This window comes from Neophocaena asiaeorientalis, unplaced genomic scaffold (genome assembly GCF_003031525.2).
Source record: "Neophocaena asiaeorientalis asiaeorientalis breed wild unplaced genomic scaffold, Neophocaena_asiaeorientalis_V1.1 scaffold67, whole genome shotgun sequence".
Classification (NCBI taxonomy): domain Eukaryota; kingdom Metazoa; phylum Chordata; class Mammalia; order Artiodactyla; family Phocoenidae; genus Neophocaena; species Neophocaena asiaeorientalis.
This window is the reverse complement of record NW_020173731.1, coordinates 5,906,965-5,933,170: the sequence shown is the minus strand read 5'-3', so window position 1 is coordinate 5,933,170 and position 26,206 is coordinate 5,906,965. Positions and strand designations below refer to the sequence as shown.

Below are 26,206 nucleotides of genomic sequence, written 5' to 3'. Positions count from 1 at the left end.
ATCTCTCTTCAGCTCTATGTTACACATTGTTATTAGTGTTATCCTTTTAAAATTCTGGTGTAATCCAGATGACTCATCTTAAAACTCTTCATTAATTTCCACTTGCCTTTAGCAGGTTACAGCAGAGCTAGACAGGAATTTATAGGAAGGTCATGTTAAGAAATTTAAAATTCATCATGAGTTAGAAAACCACTGAAGGATTTAAAAGAGGTATAACATGGTCATATTTATGTTTTTCAGCTTTATCTCTTCGTATTTTTCCCAGTTGCTCTAGGGATTATAATATGCGTCCTTAGCTTACAGTGTCATCCTCGCTTAGATATCACAATGTGCGTCCTTAGCTTACAGTGTCATCCTCGCTTAGATATCACAATGTGCGTCCTTAGCTTACAGTGTCGTCCTCGCTTAGATATCACAATGTGCGTCCTTAGAGTTAATATTATACCATTTCACATATAATGTAAGAACCTTGCAACAGGGTAGTACGGACCAAGATAGTTTTTCTCTGTACCAAACATTCAAATTTCTCTATCCCTTGACCCTGCTTACTCACCCAAACTGCTTTTATATTTCTCTTTTCTTCTCCAGCAAAGTTCCTGAATAAATATCTATCACATTAGCTTACTCTGCTTTCTGACCACTTATTCTCAGAGGCTTCGCAATCTAATTTCTTCCCTACATCCCATCGCAATTCTGCCACTGAAGAAGCTATCTTAAGATTGTTTATGAACAAGTTGCCGGGTCTAATGCCCTCTTCTTGGTTCTTATCTCTTTTGACAACCACTTCTTCCTTCTTAGAATTCCTTTGTTTTGACTTATATGACCCTGGACTCTCAAGTATATATATAGTATATATTTGATTGAATGCTTTGCCTTTAGTCGAACCATACTTGTGTGCAAGACTCCCATCTTCCAACCCACAGCACTCCTTCTCTTTAGAGAACTTCTGAAACACTTTGCCTGTGATATTTTTAAAGTGCGCAGAATTTTTTTTTTTGCAGTACGCGGGCCTCTCACTGTTGTGGCCTCTCCCGTTGCGGAGCACAGGCTCCGGACGCGCAGGCCCAGCGGCCATGGCTCACGGGCCCAGCCGCTCCGCAGCATGTGGGATCTTCCCGGACCAGGGCACGAACCCGCGTCCCCTGCAACGGCAGGCGGACTCTCAACTACTGCGCCACCAGGGAAGCCCTCGCAGAATTTTTTTAAGTAATGAAGGAATAAAATGTACTCAGTCACCTGTAATCATACTTAATCCTCAACACTACTACTTCACTACTACCTCACTTAAGACTATTTTTATTGATTTTTTAAATTAATTTATTTTTTTAATTTATTATTTTTGGCTGTGTTGGGTCTTCGTTGCTGCACACAGACTTTCTCTAGTTGCAGCGAGCGGGGACTACTCTTCATTGCGGTGTGCGGGCTTCTCACTGCGGTGGCTTCTCTTGTTGCGGAGCACGGGCCCTAGAGCGCACGGGCTTCAGTAGATGCAGTGTGTGGGCTCAGTAGTTGTGGTTCATGGGCTCTAGAGCACAGGCTCAGTAGTTGTGGCACACGGGCTTAGTTGCACCGCAGCATGTGGAATCTTCCCGGACCAGGGCTCGAACCCGTGTCCCCTGCATTGGCAGGCGGATTCTCAACCACTGCACCACCAGGGAAGTCCTATTGATTTTTACAAAGGAACTTTTTTAAAGCTTTAAGTTCCTTTCTTGGATATTCGTTTGATGTGTAACATAGTAAAGATTTGCGCTCTTGGATTTGCAAATTCTACCACTTTTATACCCCAGACGCATCTCATAAGCAGTGTCCAGACTGAATTCTTCCGTGCCCACAAGGTATCTGTTCCTCTTTTTGCATTCCCTGTCTGGGTGAATAGCACCACGTACACTCAGTTACTCAAACCAGTGACCAAAGAGTTATCCTTGATTACTCCCCCTCCCTAATTCTCCACAATCAGTTGTTTACAAAGACGTCTTAATTTTGTTTCCAGGTTATTCCTTAACCCATCTCTGTGCACCACAGCCACCGCCACCCCTTCATTTCTACTGTTTAAATCGAAGTCCTCAACGTTTCTCATTCGGATTGTTACATTAACTTCTATCTTCTTCACCCCATTCTGTTCTCCAGATTACTACTGGAATTATCGTTATAAAAGTGAAATATGGTTGTGTTGCTCCCTTGCTTAAGGTTTCCTTCAGTCTTTAGGCAAGATTCAAATTCTTTGGTCCGGCCCCAGCCTAACTGCTTGCTGCTGCTTTAGGGCTGTCATGTCTTTCTAATGCTATTCTGCCTGGAAGACATTCCTTCCCCACAATCTTGTCTACCTGCTTCATTGTTATTAATCCATTAAAACTCAATTTAGGTGTCATCTCCTCTGGAAAACTTTCCCTAATCTTCCCCATGATCCACACCTGCTAACACATGCAAACACACTTACTCTCTTCTTTCTCTCTCCAAGACTACGTTAGGTGTTTTAGCACTTATCATACTTTTATATTTATTTATCTCCCCACTAATCTATGAAATCCCTAAAAACTGAGACTTCACATTTTATCTCTTTCTATCTATCTAACATGGCTGATCAATTAACTTCATTTGAACCAACCTAGATTTATACATTTTAGCTTTGTTTTTAAGATCTCAGGTGAAAAAAAATTTTGCACATCACTTTATAAATATCAGATTGTCCATACCGGAAAAACAAAAAATAGAAAAAAAATAAACAAATGAACAAACAAAAAATCCTAACCCTTAATATTCTAGGTAGAGATTAACAAAATTGCTAGTGGAATAGTAGTTTCAAACTTGGCATGGTTCAAAATCAGGTTCTACCTCCTATTTCTATAGCCTTGGGAGTTTCTTAATTTCTCCGTACCTTACCTTCCTCATCATTAAATTGTTAGAATAGAAATAGTCAGTTCTGCTATAATGCTTGTTTTGAAAACATGAATTTTTTCCAACACAGTTGATATACTAGGGAACAGTTTGAACATAATGTGACTTTTGCATTTGCTTACATGTGATTTTTGTTAGGGAAAAACTACATCTTGCTGAGTACATGCCCACACACTTCAGATGTATACCAGCTACCTCAATTCACTGTGTGTTATGTGCCATCCACATCCACATCTGCTGTTAAAACTTTTTATCTGTTTTCAAATAACCCTTCTTCAACCACTTCCCAATGACTCACAAATTGCAGTTATTTTGACACCCACTTATGTAAGCAACCTTTTAAGGTAAAGTATCATCTTTATTGTAACGCTTGTGAATTTCTTTATTATTTGAATGTATAAAAACTATGCTATCATTTTTATTAGGTGTCTGTCTTACGTGTCACTGATGAAGTTTTTGAGTGTTGTGTCCCAAGCTCCTTCTCCCCATAAGCCCTGTGGTTTTTATTGTGCAGTTTTGCCTAGTACAGTGGCTTTTGAGAATGCATATGTCAGGTTATAACAGAACTGATTGTACTTACTTCACAGAGTAGTTATGAGAATTAAGTGATTTATTACATATGATGCACCGACAATGATGCTTAACATAATAAACACCTAATAAATATTATCCACTGTCATCATTATTATTCTTATTAGAATAATTGTTATTTGATCAAAGCATTATGGTAATGAGAAATATTGGTGGAATTTAATCCCTATATATACCAGTTATCTTGGATTGTAAGAGACATTGTTACAGATATTCAAACACTATCATTTATGAGTCTGTTAGATATGTATATAGTTGATGTGTATATTACTTGAATGAGTGTTGTATCACACACTAAGTGTGATAAGTGTCCTATCCTCATGAACTTCAGTTTAACAGGGTGTTGATATATATCCTTTTCACTTATTGAATACTCAAAAATTCACCTAAGTAGATGATCTAATTCATATTTTGGGTTATTTTGTTGAAGGTTCAGAACGCTAAGCAAGTAAACAGTGCACTTAAACAGAAAATGGAAGGTGGAATTGAAGAATTCAAACCTCCTGAGGTATGTTATTGAGGAGTACGTGTGCTAAGTACAGTGAAACCTTGTTCTTTGAGTTACCCAGTGTTCAACTACTATTTTGGTTACATGTTAATACTTTGAAGGTTTTATAATATGGATAATTTATTATGTCTCTATTTTGTCATTTAGATAGTTACTCTCTTGAGACTTGGCTAATGATTTACATTAAATCATTTCGTCCCTGTCCTTAGCACTTCTTATCAAGCAAAGTAATTAGGGAAAATAGCGATACTAGTAGGCCCAGTGCATGTGAAACTAGAAGGTCATTAATGAACAAGCCAGGGCATTTTTAGGTCTAGAGCAGTGTTTGTTCAAAGCCCTTTCCTACCTGTGTAAATTGGTAACAGGAAGAAAAGATCACAAGAAAAGGAGCTCATTTTAGCAGTTTAACAAAATTTTACTTTAATTTTGTGTATGTGGATTTTGGCTCAGGTTTCCAGTTAGGATTTTAGTAGGTGGACTTACATTCTTGTACTCATATCCCGGAAAATATAAAATCCAAAAACAAGATATAGATTGGCCATTTTCTCAAGTCTTACTTGTACTTCAGCTAAAATTTAATATGTTTTTTATATTTGTGATGACTAAGGATGTACTTAAATGCTCATAAAATCCAATCAAATATTTTTACAGAAGCTTCTATTATAAAGTCTTTTCTCTTTTCTCTCTCTTTTTTAAGACTCCTGTGTTATGCTTCATATCCTGGACTTGCTTTTCTATGTATGTAATAATCAAATAATCCTACTTGGTCTTAATGGGATGTTTTTTTCCCCCAAATCACAGGTTGACTGAAATATCTACAAAGGAAATATGTATGAGGGGATGGGGGGAGGCAGAAGAGTAGTACTTCATATGCCATCTTGCTCATTAGAATCTTTCAGAAAGGAAGAATCATTATGAAGGAAGTTGTTTTTGTTTGTTTTGGTAGTCTCTTTCAAGAAGGTCAGGCAATGGAAAAGAATGAAATATATGTAGACTAATATCTCATTCCAAACCCCCAGGTAAACTGACAGATATTCTAGTGATATTTAAATAAAGGTAGTGTAATACAAAGAATACTGCTTTATTTTATGTTATATTATTGCGACAAAAAATTAAATTTTGTATTGGAATTAATTTAATATTTAATTATGCATTATAAAATGCATAAAAGCAAGAAACTTAAAATGCCTATGAGTTTATAATTTAAAATTAAATTAAAAAATATAGCAGATGTTGAAAACATTATGGGAATATCTTGAAGAACTTTATGCCAATAAGTTTGAAAATTTAAACGAAACTTAGAAATTCCTAGGAAAATATGGCTTACCAAAAGTGTCTTAAAAAGAAAGAAAACTGAATAATTTATAACCATTAAATAATTGAAGGAACAAATAACATTTTTTCTCATAAGAAAACAGCAGGCCAAGACAACTTTACAGAAAAAGTCTACCAAATTTTCAAGGAAATCTCAAATTTTCCAGAAAATTGCAGAATAGTCTCATTCACTAACATTATATAAAGTAAGATGTGGAAGTACAATAGCATTTATAACTTTCCTATATGCTGCTTCTTTTGATAATTGCATAAGTCCAAAGAAGTAGATGAAGTAAATGCTGTTATTTTACATGAGGAAGTTGGGCCTCAGAGAGATTAACTGACTTGATCAAGATCACACATCTAGTAAATAGTGAAACTCTGGCTGTATTTCAGATGTTTAGAGTCCAGTTTAATGCCATGCTGTCCTAGATTAATGCCATGCTGCCTCTTACTTTTGGAAGTTTTCATGTAATAGTAAAAGTGGATATTAGATTCTCACATTTAAATGCAGTTATTGGGGGACTTCCCTGGCAGTCCAGTGGTTAAGACTTCACCTTCCAATGCAGGGGGTGCAGGTTCGATCCCTGGTCGGGGCGCTAAAATCCCACATGCCTCGTGGCCAAAAAAACGTAAAAGAGAAGCAATATTGTAACAAACTCAGTAAGGACTTTAAAAATGGTCCACATAAAAAAAAAATCTTAAAAAATATTAAAAAAAATAAATGCAGTTACTGGTTTAGAAGTTATCATTTATTATATCTCTTAGTTTATTGTAAAAATAATGATCAAAATGAAACAATCAAAATCTTAACACACTACAATCCATACACTGAAGTTTATATATTACTTTGAGGTTGATTTTGAACTCACATGACTTGAAAAATGTATATATGTTTTATCATCTAGAAAATGCCCAGGATATATTTATATTCATCACATTGTTCCTATTGCTTTACAGGGGAGAGCAACCTGAATAGATATATTTCAAAACACTAGATTAACAGTCATATTAAAACCTTGAAAAATCATGTAATCTATCCCCTTACCTTTAGGTTAGCTGGTACCTAACCTAAAAAATTTCTCCCTAATACCTAATAAAAGAATTTTATTAACCTTTTAAACAATAGGCTACTAAATTATGTAACTCAACTGGAAGTAAACAGTTACTATGATGCTTACTTATTCATTTGGTTGTATTTGTTATTTTCACTGATTTAGGGAAAATATTGGTGAAGAAAGTCCATTCACTTCCCTAAGTATTTATGATCACCTGTTTCATGTAAGGCACTGCATTAGGCAGTGTGTGTGGGGGGAAGAGGCGACACCTAAAAAGGAGGAAGGATAGATTTTTTCCATCTACTTCTTAAAAGAAGAATTTATAGTCTAGATATTATAAGACAAACTGATTAAAGTTATAGATTTATAAGTAAAGATCTTAGGAAAATAAGTGGCTATTATTCATTCCAGCTAGGGTAATCAGGGAGGACTTCCTAGAGGGGGAAGTTTCAGCTGAAGTTTGAAGGATGAGTAGGAGTTTTGCACATACAAAAAGGGCAGGTGAAGGGAATAACGTGAACAATGGTTTGGTGTTGAGCAGTACATTCAAAATATAAATACAGTGGGGAAAAATAAAAGCACTGGATATTCCCTGAGCACTTCTTATGTGCTCATTATTGTGCTAATTACTATTGAGAATTCAGTGGAAGTATAAAACAATGTTTTTTCAAGAAGCATATTGTCTACTTGGGAAGGCAGACTTGGTTGCAGAGGATGAATGCACAGGGTGTATGAGAGATGTTAATAAGGTTGAGTTTAACAGGGACTTCTTTGTGATAGAGGTCAGTGGGCAAGAACACTGTGAAAACAAAGTCTTTGTGAAAGCTAGGAAGAGAAGTTTGCCTCTTAAATTAAGTCAAGTGGTAAGGCCCTATAGCTTCTTCAATTTAGGAAGGATGTAATGCAAAATTTTTATTTTGGAAAAGGTATCCTGGCAGTGTTTTACAAGATACATTAGAAACTTTAGAGCTGCTAAAATGCCAAGCATGTGAGTGATAAAGTAAATGGTAAACGGGTACTGGGTAGTGTCAGGTATTAGTTGTAGGAATGGACAGCAAGTGATAAATCTAGAGAACATTGCAAAGTAGAGGTTACTGTATCTCCTGGAAAGTATGTGAGAGTGTTGTGGGGAGCGGTGGTATGTTTGGTTATGCTTTGATTTGTTGTGGGAGGAGGTAAGTGGGGGGCAAGGAGATTAATGAATCTAGGAAGGAAGAAACTGAATAAGGAGTGCTTTTTGAAGCTAAAAATTTCCCAGTCTGGGTATTTTCATGCATAGGTGTGTGACATCCTTTCATTATGGATGTTGGATGGAATTTTCAACACAGAGTAGCGGTGACCTTTTCTAACTCTTCCAGGTCAGAGGTAGAGGTAGTATGAATCCACTACTGACAAAAATGGGAGAGATGTGAAGACAGTTTAGCAGGGGAAGGATGTAGTAAAGATGCTGAATTCACTAAGGATGTCATAGATTGTTCTAGATGGCTCTTTGGGGCCTTCTACATTATCATCGTTACTATTATATACTGGATTGTTTTATATTAATATTTTATTATTTTTAAAACAACAGTATTTCAGACTGGGGTTTGCTGCAAACCCCAGTGGTACCTCATAGTTCAGTGGTACCTCATAGCTCACCATTACTACCACACAGTTTTAGATTCCTAGATATAGACTAGTTGTCCTTTCCTTAAGTTAAACAAATCGCTACCAAAGTTTCTTGGGTCTAAAATATAAAAATCAGTAACTTAAAGGAATCCTTTGTATTTTTTAAATGTTGATTCTCTTTCTCCTATAATGTTCCCTTTCTTCCACTGTTTCCATTTTGTAACACATAGACTTTTAAATTCCATACAGTTTCAACTCCCCCTCTGCATTTTTCCACTGAAGCATCTTCTTAAAGATTAATATTGGTGCTAATGACCAAATTCCACAGCTCTAACTCATTTCCCTTGCCTTTTTCTGAGCCCTTCACATAGTGATGACCTCCTTCTTCCTCTAACTTTTGAGAAGTTATGTTCTCTTTTATAACTATTATTTTCCCTTCTCAGCCGTAATTTTTCTTTCTCTACATAAATAAAGACATTCTCCAAATTTTTATCCTCAGAATGCATTTCTCTTCTGTTTGGAAATATACAGTCTCATCACTTTGCTATATTAAAGTCATATCATATGTACATTTAAATGACATAAATTCAACCATAGCTATCAGCCAAATAAAAAAGAGTATGTTTAGTAATAGCGAATGCAGTAGTACTGGCAATTCTGCCTAAACTCCATTTATTGAGTGTATACCCCAGAGTGAGCAGTTATGAGCTGGAAACTGTAAATCCACCATTCCTTTAGTCAGCTTTAGCTTCCATATGCCTCCTGAGCATTTCCTTGAACTGAGCGATATTCTAGTATTTAAATAAGTATTTATATTTTTCATTCAGTACTATCCTAAATTCGAGCCACAGGCTTCATCTGGGATTTAACTGAGAAACTAGTGGCCCATTCCAATGCTGGAGGAATAATTGGCTATGTGGACTTTTTGAGAGACTGTGCCTGTCTCCGTGGCTACCTTTGTAAGAACATTTCAAGAGTAATTTTGGAAGGAAAAAACGAAAAAATTCACAGGCTGGTTTTAGTAAGATGACTCCATTGTTTTCCCTCATAAACATTTTCCAGACACTTAAAAAAAAAGTGTTTGAATAGATGAATCTGTATTAGCCTCCTGCCTAATACCTTTTTTCAGTGTATCCCAAGTTAAATTCCTCACCTTAGCCTTGCCTTCCCACATCTCCCAAATCCTAAATCCTTAACAGCATCACCCTTCTCCCAGCTTTCTAGGCTTAAAGTCTTACTCTGCTCATAATCCTACCCTTCTCCCCTTGCTCCTTACCGCCCCAGCCCCCGCCCAGCACAATTGCTTATTAAATCTAGTAGGAACTCATCAACCTTGGTTTTTATGGCACTTCCAAAAGTGGTCCTTACCGTATTTTGGTTTAGTTAAGTATCACCAACCTTCCAGGCTTATTTATCACTTCTTCCTGGCAAAAATCCTCTTGTTCCCTGTCATGGTATGCCTTCTCCTCATTTTTGCCTTTCAGAAACTTCTCCTATTCTTAAACCCATCTCAGACTCCAGTCCCTTCAACTTTCCATTTTCCCTATTCTAATCATTTTGACTTTTCCCTCTCATCTTTGAATCCCCAATATACTCTGTACTTTTTAATTTTAATAATAGTTATTCGTCTTCATCCCATCTCCTGATATGCTTGTAAACTGATAAATAAGTCTTCATAGTGCTTGTTATTTCTCTTTCACCTTTTATTCTCTTTTCACTAATGACACCTTTTCCTCCAGTTTATGCCTTTCAGGTTTAACAAACGTCGATTGATCAATTTCTGCTGCTAAGGCACTGTGCTATCTGCTCTACATGTATCCTAACTTTAATCCTAAGAACAGCTTGCAATGTAGTATTACAAGAGATCCTTAGTATCCAAATGTTCATTAATCTAAGGGATACATGGAGAAGCAAAAGTTGCCAAATAAGAAAATATTCACTAATGAATTGAGCACCTATAAAATTAGGCTCTATTCACCAATTCTCCCTAATTAACTCTAGCTGTTGTCCTTCCCGTCCATCACAGCAACATCCTTCTCTGTTACTCTCTTGCTAATACAATGCAAATACAAAATGAAATTGTAAGCCTTGCAAAAGATGTGAAACTTCATGAAGTCTATGAAAGTACACGAGAATGACTTTAATCATTTGCAAAATTGTTGACAAATGGGTATCTAGCAGAATTAACAATGGAAAAAAAGAGGATGGTGACTGAGACAAGCACTTTAAAAAAGAATAATTTGAGTAACAAAGAATTAAGAGGGGTTTCAAAGAATTAAGAGAAATTTGTTGAAGTCTTCAAAACAAAAATGGCCTATATGCTATGCTCATGTTGTAAATTGCAAAGCTAGAGAATGTTATACTATTGTATAGTCAGAAGAGGTATGCCAAAAAATAAAATTAAAGCATGTAAGTGGAATCAGTGACTATTTTTTAATGAGCTAATTTTCCTAAGTTTTAGTTTCATATTTCAGATCAAGTTACAATCAACCCTTTATTTTTTAACCATTTACTCTGAAATATTTGGACCTGTTTTAAATAGGTTCCAGTACCAATTATCCTTGGGTACCAAGGGCCTCTTCTGTCTACCTGTCACAGCCACGGTAGCATCAGATTGCCTGGGTATTAACTCAAATATTAGCTCCTACTTCATTCTTGTTACTCCTCTTGGGGGATTAACTGCTAGTTTTTCCTCTGTCATCTCCTTTTCCTTTTCACTTTTTTAGCCTTGGTTCACCCTTACTACTGCTTCTGTATGTCCTATTTCCCCTCTTTCTCGTTGCCTGTTTACTGTTATTCCTTTACCTTATCACCAGTATCCTAATCTGCAGGCTTATCCAGGCTTTGCCTGGCCTGCCTTGCTATCCCTTTATAATCTCATCATCTGGAATTCAGTGCTTTGTGTTTTAGGTTTTTTCCTCCTTTACTATAGGTGTTTTTTTTTTACTTTTTTCTTTCTTCTCTCCTAATTTTTTTTTTGAATTTTTGTTTCATTCTTTCTTCCAAATGCTTGCTTATACCTCTTCACTCATGGTGAGAAAGTTGGTGTTACCCAGAACCGCTGTGTATTGTGGAAACTCTTATTGCTAAGACTACAAGTGAGATAAACCCTAAACACCCTTCCCAGAGGAAGCCTTTGTTACTGTTTTGCCCAGCATGTGCGTGTATTACATTGGCCACTTTATCTGGGCAGTTTCTACTGCAAACCTCTGTAAGCCGGTATACTTATTTCTGTCCCTCCATCTACTGCCAAAGGTTCTTGATTACTCAGCAGTGCGTATACACTAGTGAAATGTGGTTAGCTGTTTAATTGATATTGTAATGCTGCCATAGTAAAAATCTTAAAGTTAGAAATTTGTTAAACAAAAATACTGGAAAGAATGTAGGAGGTCTTGCGGGGAAAATCTATTCTTATAGTGGGTCACTCTCTGCTTTAGAAATGAAGTATTTTAGGGCATAGGCCTGATCTACAGTTTTATGGTAATTTATGCAACACTGTTTTTGATGGAGTAAGGATAGGTTTAATCTAAATATGAAGGAGAAGAAATTTTAGAGAGAGTCACAGATCCTTCTCTGAAGAAAGCGAAGTCTCTTAAATGTTTAAAACTAGGCTAAAATTAACATCTGCAACGTATGATAGGAACATTGTAGTTGGAAAATAGGCGATTAATAGATTTTCTCAGTTTTGATATCTCTGCCTAGAGTATAAGTGCGAATGTTGTTCATTCTCCCAAAATGGTACATTTCCCTTTCATTATCTTTTTGTGTTGGTAAAAGGTAATTCAGAATATATTTTTTAATTCTTATAAAAATGAAATCCTCATAAATCAGAGTTTTAGTAATCTCTTGTCTGTGATTTGGTGAAAAGTTTAAAAAAAATAAGCACTTTGGAAAAATGTCTGTCTTCATATCCTCATTAGGAAACTTCTCTTTAATTTTGTAGTCAAATCAGAAAATTAATGCCCGTTGGACCACAGAGGAGCAGCTTCTAGCAGTGCAAGGTATATTAAAGATAAGCAGTTACTGTTGTTAATAATTATTTAACTTGTCGTGAAAGGTGACTACCATAGTTCTTCCCTTCCTTTAGAAATGGATCAAGAAAGGGGTCTTGTGTTCACCACAAAGTCCTGGTGACCATGAATTCTGTTTTGCACTTGTGGATGTGACATACTGAGCCTGTGTGCATTTTGGGTCCTGAACAGCATGTAATGCATTCTCAGCACTAAATAAATGATGGTGGTGACAAGCTTGAACAAGTCATGGTCTCTCCGTGCCTCTACTTCAGTATTCCTGCAGTTGGGTTCATTCTTACTGTATCAGTCAATAACTCATTACTTAAAGCATAAACTAATCTCTGTTTCTGGTTTCCCTGATTACTCTGTATTTGATAAATGTCAGGTACTGAAAATATTAATGATATGCTTTACCTTCAGTGTACCATAACTTACTTAAGAGATATGCCACTGAATGCTTCAAAACCTGACTTTAAATATATCTATTTATACAAAAGAGAGACTTAAGATATATGTATATACACATACAATTTCAAATGCACTATTTATAAGAATGCTTTGTTGTATGAATTGTATGGCAGAAAACTTTTTGTAATATGAATACCCATGGGCAACTTGGAAGCACTATAATCTTGGATTTTCTTGTATTTGAATTACTTAAAGAAGGGCATATTGTATGTTTTAATTCAGTGTTGTAGATTTTTTTCCCTTTCAAGATGAACTATCTGCAGGACTGATTGTGTGATTTAAGTTTGGTTTACAATTTGTTTCTTCCTGGCTGAGCCCTCTGTATTGAGTACTAATAGCTTTTCTGTCTAGGTTAACTACTATAAGAGGGTTGGGCCCCAGTGAAACATATACCTTTAAAAATAGTTCCAAGGATTCAAACATAGGGAAAATATTTAACTCAAAAATGTTGTGCAAGTATCATTCGGATATGAGAATAATGTAGTTAAAGATTGATTAATAGATGACTCTGCAGTTTGAATTAGAGTAAGAATTACTCACCCAGTGTGACTTAAAAATGTCACAGGAGGGTGCCAACAGGATAATGTCAGCCTTCCCTTCGGTATACAGTCATTTCGTAAATAGAAATACTTGATTTGATGGAGGCAGGGTGCTGGATGTGCATTGAGCACATCTGTAATTGTAGAATTAAGTTTCTGAATGAGTCAGAACAAAGTTTAATTAGTTTATAATGTTCAATAATAGCTGTTTTAAAACTAAAAACTGACAATTTAAATTTTTGATTAAAAAATCAGTATTTTCAATGGCTGTCTTATATTTATTTAGGATTATGTCTTATGGCTCTAACATAGTTATTTGAGTAGGTGTTGGTTTGACTGATGGTTTGACTGTTTCCCTTCATCAGAGTAGCCTATAGAATTTAACCCCGTCTTCCAGTATTTCATTGCTTAAAGGTTAGTATACTAATCCTGTACTCTTCATATAAGAAATTATCCCAGTGAAATGGTTTTCTTAAGAGAATCGGCTAGGAAGTCTGGGTTAATCTTTCTCTATATGTACAGAATCAGGATTTGATACTGTTCTGCAGTACTCCTTTAAGTGGTAGGATCCATTGAATCTTATGGCTGAGTTGGATATTATGAAAAGCTGCATTCAAGAGAAGGACAATGGAAAGATTTACATATGGAGTTGAGCTATATATGTGGACATTATTTCAGCTTATAGATATTAAAAGAATGGAGTATTTATAGAAATAATCAAACATTTCCTCTCTCCTGAGGGATATTCAGTGTCATATTTTTATGCTTGTTTAAAAAGTAGTCCTTAAATAAATTACACTAATGGAGCAATTTGTATGGAAAGATTCATGTTCTTAGGATTTTGAAAGCACTCTCTTAGTATGTTAATGTCTTCATTTTTATTTAAATATTTATTTTGACTCTGTGTGGGAAATTTTTATTTTCACTTTGAGTTTCTAGGGTTTTTTGGGTTTTGTTTTGGGTTTTGTTTTTGTTTTTGTTATATAAAATAAAACAAAGCTAAGCTATTTGTGTCCAAAATAGTTATTTTAGGGAGAATTAAAAAGTACCATCTTTGCTTCATGTGCCCATGTATTTATATAATACTCAAAAGTGTGTCTTATAAACAGTATAATCGTATAGTAATGTCACCTGTACCTGAGTCTCAGTGTGGTTAAGGTACATAATTGCACTTTTTATTTTAACATGTGTAATCCAGAAGTACTTATCTTAGCAGGTAATTGTTTTTGGTTTTTTCTTCTTCTTTTTAATCTTTATTTATGATAAGCCTTTATATGATATTATTCTTCTGGCCACTTCAGTTTCAAATCATTTATGTTTTGATACTAACATGTTTTAATTTATATAGAACTGTCTATTCAAGACATTTTACATATAGATTCTGATTTGACATTCATTTGTTAAATGCTTTATTTTATCTTGCTCACAGTTGACCATTACAGTGACCTAGAGAGAGAAATGTTGACTCTAGTGTCACAAGTGAGATTTATAACTCTACTATTAAATAAACTTTTTGTTGTAATTCTGAAAACGAAATAAGTATATTAAGATCATTTCCTAGGGCTTAAATATATATTTCCCACTTCCATCTGCTCATATTGTTGTTAACTAAGTACTAGCCATTTAAATTGTAAATAAATATTTTAACAACAAATATTTAAATAAATAAATAAGCCATTTCCCCTTCTTTCTCCCTTATTTGGAAGGGGGGGAAATCATGCTCAGACCAGATAGGAATGTCTGCTTTTACTTGTGTAATCTATCACTTTATTATGTTGATTTTATTCTAACTATGTTATAACTTCAGTAGCATTCTTCGAGAGTCCCCAAGTGGGATATTATAAATGCTGCTTTAATTTAATTTAATCCTCTTAAAATACTTACCAAGAATGGTATTTCTACAATTTCTGTAATCTGTTTCAGCTTTGAGTATCTAAATTTTCTATTATAACAAATTAGTTTACAGTAAGACCAGTTATAGTCTTCACATATTTGTGTTAATGGTGAAATACCCCTGTTTGTAGCTTATGTCATATATATAAATATTTTTTTCTAATCTATGGTGCTTTTAGAAATTATCCTAAAATCAGTCTTGATATTCATATGATAAACATTCCTTATTAAGCAAGAATTAAGAAAAGAATTAGATTCTAGGTGTATTTTTTTCATGTAAAATGGAACAATTATTATCTGTTTTCAAAAAGTAACAATACATTTAAATGATAGTGCAAAACATCTGCTTTTTACAGTGTATAGGAGCAGAAGCATGGTATACAACATTTGACATTTTTATTTTATGTCTCCTCTTAAATGTATTCATTTCTTAGTCATTAGTGGTAAAAAACAAACAAAAAAATATGCTTCCCAACTACAATATTTGTGCTATATTAAGATAAACAACAAAAAATTTTTCTAATTTTATCAAGGCATCAACTTTAATTTTTAGGTTGTTTTTTTTTTATATATTACTTGCCTTCTCATATAAAATAGGAAATGACAGAACTGTGTTCAAGTGAGTTATGCTTACAGTTAAATTTTACCTTCTCTCCCTATAGTTTATACATTCATTCCTTTTTAGGAGCAATGAAGTTGCAAGTCTAGAAATTGTATTCTTCCTAATTTTATCTCCTACTTTAAAAAAAGCTAGAATGGTCCCTAAAGTGTGTGTGTGGGGAAGAGATTTGGCTATTGATTAAGGCATAAGGATTGTAACGATCCTTACATGATCCTCAGTACATGAATGATCAAAAGGAGGTGGAGATAGATTCATACATTTCCATCTCAAAGTTATCTGTTTGCATTAGAGAGTTTCTTCTGTTATAACTGATATCACAAGAATGGAGGCCCAAAAGTATAATTGTCAACCCTCTGATGCACTTGCTTCAGATAATTAATGATTCAAAATTCCCAGCATTTTTGGGATGGAATTTAACTTGTAGCAAGAAGATGGGAAGCTTCAGAAGAGAAAGGCTAGACATTGGAAAGAGAATATATGATTTTGACTTTTAGCCATTGCCCAGATGCACCAATCACTGTCCCACTGCTGTTGATATCTTTTTTACCTTCTTTACTAGGAATTCTTGACAAGATTTACAGGAGGTGAAAAGAAATGCATGTTCCTGAATGGTTTGAGTTTAAAATTAACCTCTTATTGGTAGGAAAGAACCATATCCTTGGAGTTTCTAGATGTCACTGTATTCTTACTTCAAAAATAGATTTTTGAAAAATTAATAGTTCCCAATTATACTAAGTACATGCTCACTTTAAGACATTTGTGCAAGAAGCAGGAAAAAGTATCCCCCGAATTTTCATTACCTATATCTAGAAGTAGCTTGTCACTGTAATATCGGCTTTGGGTTTTTTTGGAGTCCAAAATAAGATTTTAAAAATAACTTTTTAAACGTACTGAAAGCAGATTTATGATATCCTTTCTGTCAACGTAAAAAAAACGTCTAAATACCATGTCCAGAATTGGGAAACACCATATTACAAATGCTCCTGAACTTACTATTTTACTACCCAAAGCTCTAAAAATACAAATTGTTTTTTGGTTGGGTAATATAGAACACTGGTTGGAAAATAAAATAATGATAACACAATATCCTAATGAGTTATATTTTTATATTAATTCCCAAACAAAACTTTAAAAGTATATATTATAAAGATTATACGGTTTCATCTGCCAGTGTAGAAGCCATGTTGTTTCACTGTAACTTTGAAATGAAATTTAGAAATTTTACTGAAAACAGTTTTTTCCTCTCCCTGGGAAATATTTAATTTCCCTCTTCTGGGGTTCTCTTAAGTTTTTTCCCACTCACCTTTGAAAACTGACCTCTTGCCCTAAAGGTCACAAATTTAATTTAAAACCATGGTTCAGATGGACCTAAGCCTTTTATATCTTCAGGAGGAGTGAGAGAGATTTAATCTTTTTTTTGTTTTGTTTTAGAGAGATTTAAAAAGTATTCTACATTTATTTGTTATTTCATAATGAGATAATGAGTGATTAGATGATTTAACTTGTTTACTTTTTGATACCTTTAGTGAATTGTCAATCAAAAGTGATAGAGATAGTATTTCACATAAGGAAATAGAGTTACTAATTAGGAATAGTTGTACTATCTTATTGTCTCAGTATTACTTTATTGATTCAGCCTGTGATATGGGATATAATTCAGACCATAAAAATCTGTTTTTTGGGCTTCCCTGGTGGCGCAGTGGTTGAGAGTCCGCCTGCCAATGCAGGGGACACGGGTTCGTGCCCCGGTCCGGGAAGATCCCATATGCCGCGGAGCGGCTAGGCCCGTGAGCCATGGCCGCTGAGCCTGCGCATCCGGAGCCTGTGCTCCGCAACGGGGGAGGCCACAACAGTGAGAGGCCCGCGTACCAGAAAAAAAAAAAAAAAAATCTGTTTATTGAAGAAATCCATGAGAAGTTGATCCTTCATTAGAATACAAATTTGGGTTTTCAAGGTCATTAATATTAGCATTCCCATTTTATGTGTTTTTTTGTGCCTAGAATTATTATCAAGGTGAACATTCTTTAAAGCATAGCAAAATTCTCATACCTGCAGTATTTAATGATGAAAATGAAGGAGAAATTTCAAGTTTTGTAGTAAGAACATCCTAAGTCATTCTAGCACCAATTCTTATGAGGGATATAATATGAGATATGATGGACCTCGTTTTTTATAAACTGTGGAAAAAGAATGGACCACCCTTTCCTCAGGTACGAGTTGTAACAAAGTAGCTCTGATATCATAGGTTGTTAAAGATGGTTGCTCAGCACCACTACCTTGCGAGGCTGACCTCCAGAAGCCTACCTGGGGATTCATCGGAAGGAGTCAGTCCCATTAAGTCTTCATTTGGTGTTTCACTAGAGTTTGACTAGTTATCAGCCATAGTACAGAGCTTAAGAATTCCACCTTCTAGCCAAAACGTGCAACGTCACTGGGAATGTGAAAGTGATAAAGAAGTCAGCCATATGTGACTCTTGTAGCTTGGGAAGAATAATAGAATGAAGCCCTATGGAGGAGAAAAATCAGTCGTATTTCCTGAGCACTTCCTCTGTACTCTGCGTTGTAGTAATGCTGGTGGTACTTTGTATTCCGTAGGACAGTACTTTCCAACTTTTTTCACATCATGGAACACAGAGAAAATTATGAAAAATTTCATAACACACTGGGGCAGACAGATGAGGCTACTGTTTGTCCAGAGGAGACTGCCAAGGAGCTCTAGCTCTTCCAGACCCGGCCCAGCCATCCTGCAGGTTAAAGACATTAATATCTGGACCCACTTATTCTCAGGACATGATTGAGATCCTTAGCCAGACTACAGAAGTCTACAGTGTGGTCTGAGCCTTAAGACTTTGCAAAGTTGATACGAGACTAGCATACACAAGTTAATGATAAACTTACCTAGGTGACTCAGAACCTAGGTGAACTGAAGAAAATCCAAAGTGTCTGGGTAAACTAAAGTTCCTATAGGAAGTAGTTTTGGTTTGGGGGCATGCAATTCTGGAAATGCAACAATATTAGTGACAAGGTCTATCGAGCAAGAGAAAATAAAGTGGAAGAACAAAAAAAAAAAAAAAAAAATAGAGTCAGAAGAAGAGGGGACAGTTATATAGTGGAGTTAGACTTGGGGACAGCTTAGTGGTAGGTTTTAGAGTATATTTTGCTAAACAAATGGGTGTTCGGAGGGTTGTAATATTGTCAGACTCGGAGTCAAGAGTTACTCTTAATGTGACTTCTTGCTAAGAATATAGCAGATCTAATCCTAGATTTATTTAAGGTTTTCATTTCTAAGCTCACGTATTCAGTAGCATTGGACATTTCTAGAATGTAAATTAAATATCCATTATGAAAATTAGTACACTGGTAGAACACTGTGTGTGATTTCCTATTAGTATCTGTTTTTCAGTGCAGTCATCTCAAGTTGAGTTGCTGTTTTCCAAAGTACAAGTAGTAGAGAAGTACTTGCGTATGCAGCAGTAATTCTTCATACGAAATGACCTTGGGTTCTTGTTGCCAGATAAACCCTTGGTGGAACCTAGTCACCATTAGAATTTATACTCAGTTATGAAGTTCAAACTGGAAATCAGCTCATGGATTTAAGAGAATATAAATTCATTTATATTGTGAAAGAATAGACAATAAAATATTATCAGTAGTGTTTAAGTATCATTATTACTTTGTTGTCATGCATATGTCTTTCCCTTTGAGAACAGAGCAAATGAGCATAGTTTATAAACCCAAAACTCTGTATTAACAATGGGATATGGTTATAGCTTAATAATGTCAGGCCTCCTACCCAAAATGCTCTAAGAGAAAGGAACTCCCCATAGAGTCAAGCCTAGCAAGTTGAATGTAGCAAGAGATACTTACTCCCAAGTTTTCAATAAAAAATAAGCACAGAATTTAAGAACAGGAGTTACATCATGCTGGTGCTTTAGGTAATAGGTGTATCACCCAAATAGCTATCAGTAAGAATATGTCTAGCATTTCTGCTGGGGTATTAATATGTCCTTATATTATTCTCTTATGTGTGATTGTATACATGTTAAGTTTATCTAAATTCCTGTATTTCTGGCTGCTTAGGTTAAACTACAGACTTTAATATCATAGACATTAATATTTTTTTTCTCCTTTCTCATCTCTAATTAATGAGTTACTGTTTTCTGGTATTTTAAAAAGCAGTTATCAAACTGTAAAATAAAAATTTTGACAGCTTTTATATTTTGAGCTAAGTGCATCTCTTTCTAGAATGAGTCAGTGAATTTCTTTTAGAATTCCCTTAAGAGCAAATTATTGTCCATCTGAGTATATAAACTCACTTTAAACTCTGTAGCATAATTGACTATCTCAAGTTCATAAATCAAATATTATCCCTCATTTAATAAAATTTCCATAATTTTATGGAAGTTAGGTTTTTTAATAACTGAATGTACAATCCTTCTTAAATTTAAGGTAGTGATGATAAGCACAAGTATCTACAAGTAGTCACTATTATACCCTAATTCTTTAGGCTACAGAGCATATCCAGGAATCCTTCATATATACAGTCCTTAGAACTGTTAGGTGAGTTAAAATCCAACAAACTCTGAAAAATTGTTTCCCCTTTTTTCGTCCATCAGATTGTGATGATTCTCCTGCTTTTTATGTTTAAATTCTTATCTCATTTCTCTTCATTGGTACCTGGTAAGATAGGCAAGTAATTATGTTGAAGTTGGTGTTAAGACCAAAATTACAATGCTTTTCTTAATGGGGGAACCCTAAGACTACCCACTCAGTCCATTGAGGGGATAAAAGAGATGGTTCGTTCCCATCCAGTTTTGTTTACAAACGGTGTTGCTCAAATTTAGGTGACTGGCTACTAGGGAAATAAATGAATGTGGAATTGAGGATGGAACAAAGAATTCAATGCTTTACAATAAATGGACTGTATTTGAGAGTTCAAGAGAGGATTGGAGAAAATAACTGAGTATGTAAAAAATGGTAAGTTTCTGATTGTTCAGTTGAAGGCAAGTGGCTGGCTCGATGAAATGACATAATTGATAGTTTTCATCTGTGACCCTGATACCTTAGCCTCTATCTCAGAATTGAGAAATGAGCAGAGTTTATCAGAAAGGATTTTCATTGCTGGTATCTTGTGTGTGTGCATGATGTATAGTACACACAGCTCTCCTTATTGATCCTTCACAGGTGTATTATTTACTTTGCCTTCCAGGTGTCCGCAAATATGGTAAAGATTTTCAAGCTATTGCAGATGTAATTGGCAACAAGACTGTTGGCCAAGTGAAGAACTTCTTTGTAAACTACAGGCGTCGGTTTAACTTAGAGGAGGTATTGCAGGAGTGGGAAGCAGAACAAGGAACCCAGGCTTCTAATGGTGATGCTTCTACTTTAGGGGAGGAGACAAAAAGTGCTTCTAATGTGCCATCAGGGAAGAGCACTGATGAAGAAGAGGAGGTGTGTTTGTGTATGGAATTTGAGCTAATATGAGTTGAGGAATCACCATTTTGTGTGGTGTTCTGTAAGGTTAATTTGTCAGAGGACTAGCTAAATGAGCATGAAAGGTTGACAATACACTTACTCAGTGGTGCATCTCTCGTGACTCTTAAGTCATAATGACATGCTAAGTTCTGATCCTTGAAGAATGGAGAGTGTATTGTTCTTTCATAGTCTTATTTTTATTTCCAGTGTTAAGCTGTTTACTAATAAAGATGCCTGTTTGGTAGCTTCGTTGCTTTTTCGGTTTTTGGTTTTTTGTTTTGTTTTGTTTAAAATAAAAGAAGCTTGTGCTTCCAAAAAACACTGGTGTTATGTTTTTGTTTTGTTTTGTTTTTTCCTGTGACAGCCCAAACTATATTGTATTAAGTTCATTAGGAACTGTCATCTCATACGTGTATTTTTTTTGTTTCTTCACCTCTAGGCACAGACCCCACAGGCTCCTCGGACTCTGGGTCCATCACCTCCTGCCCCATCATCCACTCCAACACCAACAGCCCCCATTGCCACTCTGAACCAGCCTCCACCACTTCTTCGTCCAACACTGCCTGCTGCCCCTGCTCTTCACCGGCAGCCTCCTCCACTCCAGCAGCAGGCTCGGTTCATCCAGCCCCGGCCAACTTTAAATCAGCCTCCACCACCTCTCATTCGCCCTGCTAATTCTATGCCACCCCGTCTAAACCCAAGACCAGTGTTGTCCACAGTTGGTGGTCAACAGCCACCATCACTTATCGGAATTCAGACAGATTCACAGTCCTCACTGCACTAAGATTAAATTGGACAGAGCTGCAGTAACTTTTCACCCCATCATTATACCAGTGCTCACCTGACTGATGCAAAAGAAGAAAGAATAATCCTTCCTAGATACTGAGGCTGCAAACTAGTTCTGTGGCAGTGGGCTAGCATAAGTAGATGCCTAAGAAACTTTTTAGTTCACGCAACTGAAATGTTATACAACAGAAAGCCTACAGTTAGCCTCCTTTCTAGAGTATACGTTCAGCGACATGATCTCATTAAAGGAAAAGAGATTAAGTATTCTATATACTGAGGGGTTTTGTTTTGTTTTTACTGTATTTATTTTATTGAGAATCTTTATATTCCTGCCTCTTCATAGTCAAGGCTCTTAGTACAGGAATATTGACTTAGGAATTGTGAAAACTCCTTAAGTTTCATAAGTTAAGGATGTTTGACTTTTTCTCTTTTTAATTTAATTTTTAACATTTTCCTATGTTAGGAGTGCAAGAATAGATAGCCTGCATTTCAGATTTTGACATATGTTCATTTAATGCATATTTAAGAAATTATAGCTGCATATCCCTTTTTTCAAAAACTCTTGCTTTTTTTCTAAAGGAATTTAAATATATTCCTTTAAAAGAAAGCAGTTTAATCAATTGCAAAGCAATTATATGAACCCACAAAGAATGTACTGAACCTGCTAACTCTTTAACACACAGTTTAGGGTCCTAGTGCAAAGTCCTTGCTTAAAGGTCATTGACTTGCCATCTTGTGGTAGTAAGAGGATCGGAATAATAATTTTACATATAAATGAGGATTTAATCTGTTAAAGTACAGTGTCTTTAAGTTCCTTGAAAATGGAGTTAATTTTGATTTTTTTTTTTAATCTTTCTAAATGCTATCTGCTTTTAACTAGTAGTTGCCTACATTGGGGACTTTAGAAGAGAATTATATTTTGTCAGTTATGTGGAGATAGTGATTATGGAAGCATTTATTTACAGTACCCTTTTTGTGTTTAGGTTCTGAACTTTAAATTGCCGTCAGGCTTATTAATATGGTCTGTATTTAATATAAAGGATGTTTTCTTGATAAATCTCTATTGTACTATTTGGATGCATTTGTGTATTCCTTGCAGCTGACCTGTACTTCTCGGTTTGGTTTAGGGTTAAATCATCAACATTATTTCATAAAATAAATTTAAGAATTTGCTCTGTGTTATCCAAAGATGTATCAGTATATTGTCACAATTGTGCTGTTAACTTGAAATGCTGAGACCCCTTTTATAAAGAAACAAATAATTTCAAGTCTTCTTAATTCAACACATAATCATTAAGCACCTACAAAGAATATTTTACAAGTGATAGTATTTCAACAATGTATTACTAATATTTTTGATATAGTGATTTCATATTGGAATCATGACCTGTGCAAAGGGACAGATCTCTTAGATTGCTATACTAGTGGAACTTAAGCTAAATGTTTGCACATTCACATTCTCACATTTAGAACTATTTCACGAAATGGTCAACATCAAAGACCCTAGTTTATATTTCGAGATGTCGTATATTCCCCAAATATTGGGTAGTCCCTACCTTTGGCTCTAAAGTGTTAACGAGCTATTGACTTAAATCCATTGATAAGTTTTAATTTTGAAGTTTAGACCACTTCTTTCCATAAGGACCTTAAGTTCTGGCATAATCTAAAACTTTTTCCAGGATGTGTTCTTTCTCTCTCATTGGATCACCTTATGATTTAAAATTCCTAACATTCAAGAATTTATACTTATTTTTACTTTAATAGCCATGGGGACAGTTATATATCTTAAAGGAAAATATCTAAAGCATTTTTTAAAGTATTTAGATTGTCTTGCATATGTGCATACTATACAGCTTCTATTGTCTTGTCTCTTGTCAGTAGACCTTCAGTATACGGTGTGTGGGATATGTGAGTCAAGTTGGTCAGCACCAGCATCTGTCCAGCTGTTAAGTATATTGTGATTCATTTAAAATCCATTCTATCCCAACCATGGGCAAAGGTGCTGTATCTGAGGGATGTGCTGTAATTTGATTTACGTACACAGTAGAAGCACACAGTAGAAAAATCTTAGCTTCATTAGTAATATGACACATGTATATAGTGAGATGTCTTTATTGTGTGCTTTGCATATTTTGTAAATATTTTGCACGTCATTATTTTTCTTTTTTGTTTAAGCAGTGTTTGGCCTGGAAGAGTGATATGCTTGCTGCTTAATCAAAGGATTAAAGAGTTAAAGATGTGTATGTCTTCTATTTTTATATAATTTCATGTTGTATGAGAAATTTAGGACCTCTTCACTGTGAAATTCTAAATACTGATTTTTATAAAAAGGAAAAAAAAAAGCAAAACCTGAAAATCTTTTAATGACCATTTCATTAATTTCAAGTTTATCAGTTTTTAAAAAAATCTACACCCAAGTATTTTTTTCAACTAAAAATAAATCACGCTGTTGATACATCTGGTGATATTAATAAAAATTATTTTTCTATATGATTTAATTCCAGTGTAATACGATGGAGGTAAAAGTAGGTTATGATCAACACTTTTTTTTAATAGTCTTATAATAAAGTGAGTAAAATATAATGTAAAATAAAGGTGAAAGAACGTCAAATTCTGTCTTAATATAGGCCTACATTCTTTTTAGGAATAGATGTAGACAACAAGCCAAAAAAACCTGGCAGTCATGATTTTCAACTATACTAAGAATGTTGCAAATACTTTGGTTAAAGTACCAAGTTTAGTTCTTAAATATGTTGTATTCTTTTAATGTTTCTTCCTGCTATCAAAAGAATATTATCCATGGATATTAATAACTGCTGATCACTTAACACTGGGGTGTCAGTGTCTCCTCAAAAATAATAATCTGACTTAGAACTCAAAGGAGGATCTCTGTGCTTTCCTGAAATAAATGATGAATACATTCTGATAATAGGAAACAAGAAAGTGTGTATTAGTTTTTTAATTTGGACATTATAGATATATCATTATAGATATATCATTCATAAGATTACAGAGTAAGTGAATACAGAAAGAATCCAAGAACCAAGTTTGAGAAACCATGCTATATTATAAAATGTCTACAAGAAAGTACCTCACTTTTTGATGCATTTGTGGGGGTACCTTAACTGCCCTCTCTTAGGAAAAAAAATAGGTCACATGTAACTCCTCCCAAGTTAAATCTTGATTAACTGCCTTAGTGAAGGAATGTTCTGCAACAATAAATTTTAGTAACAATGGAGTTTGGGAGTAAAACATTAAGAGGAATGTTCCTAAATGTGTGACTGTTCCTAAATGTGTGTCTAAGAGGCCCTGTGGCGTTATCTTCCCTTCTTCTGTTATCAGAAGAACACTTAAGAGAGAAACAATGAAGACCAGAAATTAGTGTTGGATTAAGATGTTTGCAAATTGTCTATACCAGATTTAAAGTAGGCTATTGATAAGGAATGGGTCTTTCTTTGCATTGTGGTGACTTAAACTTTACAATCTTAAAGCTGGAATTTGGGTGAGCAGTCTCAGAAAAAGATGCTGGGAAAGTGAAGTGGAGAGATCTAGGAGCGGTCTTCACACTGTAAATGGCATGAAGGGTAATCTTCCAGAATGCTTTATAGAATTATCTTTTTTTCTGGATTATTTTAAGAAAGGTTAAATTTTTATTCTATTTAATTTAATTTTATTTAAATATATAAGATACAATTACCGATAACTAAGAAGATCCTGAATAATACCACAACACAAGGTATCTATCTCTTGAGGTATCTATCTGGCTTACTGCCCAGAGCAGCTTTCATAATTGGCAGGATTTGGCTTCAAAAGGCCTTTATTCCCAAGACCAGTTTTGTTAACACGCTGTGCCCTTTCCAAAAGAGAATTTGAAAACAATCAGAATTGTTGAGGGGCTTGTCACTTGACTTATATATAAAAAGTTCTCCCTGTACCATGGTGACTCTTCCAACTCCACTGAAGTTACTTCACCTCCCTGTGCCTCAGCTTATTTATTTTTCTTCCCACCCCAAAGTTTGGTGAAATGACAAGAAATACAAAAACAGAAATAATGCTTAACAGTGCTGGAAAGCCAGAGAAGGTGCCACCAGCAGATAGAGACAGATTTATGACAAAAACCTCATAGAATTAAAGAAGCTCCAATTCTGCGAAGGCAAAAGAGCAGGAAAACACTGACATTCTCAAAAGGATCCCATAATAACCTCAAATTCGAGGGATATGGAGCAGCCTCCAAGGATTCCTGCTTCCCAGTATTCATGCCATTGTGTGCGAGCTGGACTTAGGGACTTGCTTCTGACCAAGAGAATACAGCAAAGTGATGGAATGTCACTTCTGTGGTTAGGCTAAAAGACTGGGACGTCTGTCTTGTTAGTAGATTTCTCTGCTTGCATGCTTTGATGAAGCAAGCTGCCATGTTGGAGAGGCCCATGTGGCAA

General features: G+C 35.1%; 1 protein-coding gene across 3 annotated transcripts in view; it reads left to right on the top strand.

Annotated features, from left to right (window-relative positions):
* The window catches only part of RCOR3 (REST corepressor 3), a 41,435-nt gene extending 17,426 nt beyond the window's left edge, over nucleotides 1-24,009 (top strand). For 2 of the 3 annotated variants that reach the window (XM_024751168.1, XM_024751167.1), the window contains 4 exons: nucleotides 3,917-3,994; nucleotides 11,918-11,975; nucleotides 20,719-20,960; nucleotides 21,424-24,009. In XM_024751168.1, the coding sequence (XP_024606936.1) occupies nucleotides 3,917-3,994; nucleotides 11,918-11,975; nucleotides 20,719-20,960; nucleotides 21,424-21,768 (723 nt within the window). In that variant the 3' untranslated portion in view covers nucleotides 21,769-24,009. The remainder of the gene's footprint in view (nucleotides 1-3,916; nucleotides 3,995-11,917; nucleotides 11,976-20,718; nucleotides 20,961-21,423) is intronic. The other variant, XM_024751169.1, reaches the window with a different exon arrangement.
* The last annotated feature ends 2,197 nt before the right edge of the window (nucleotides 24,010-26,206 follow it).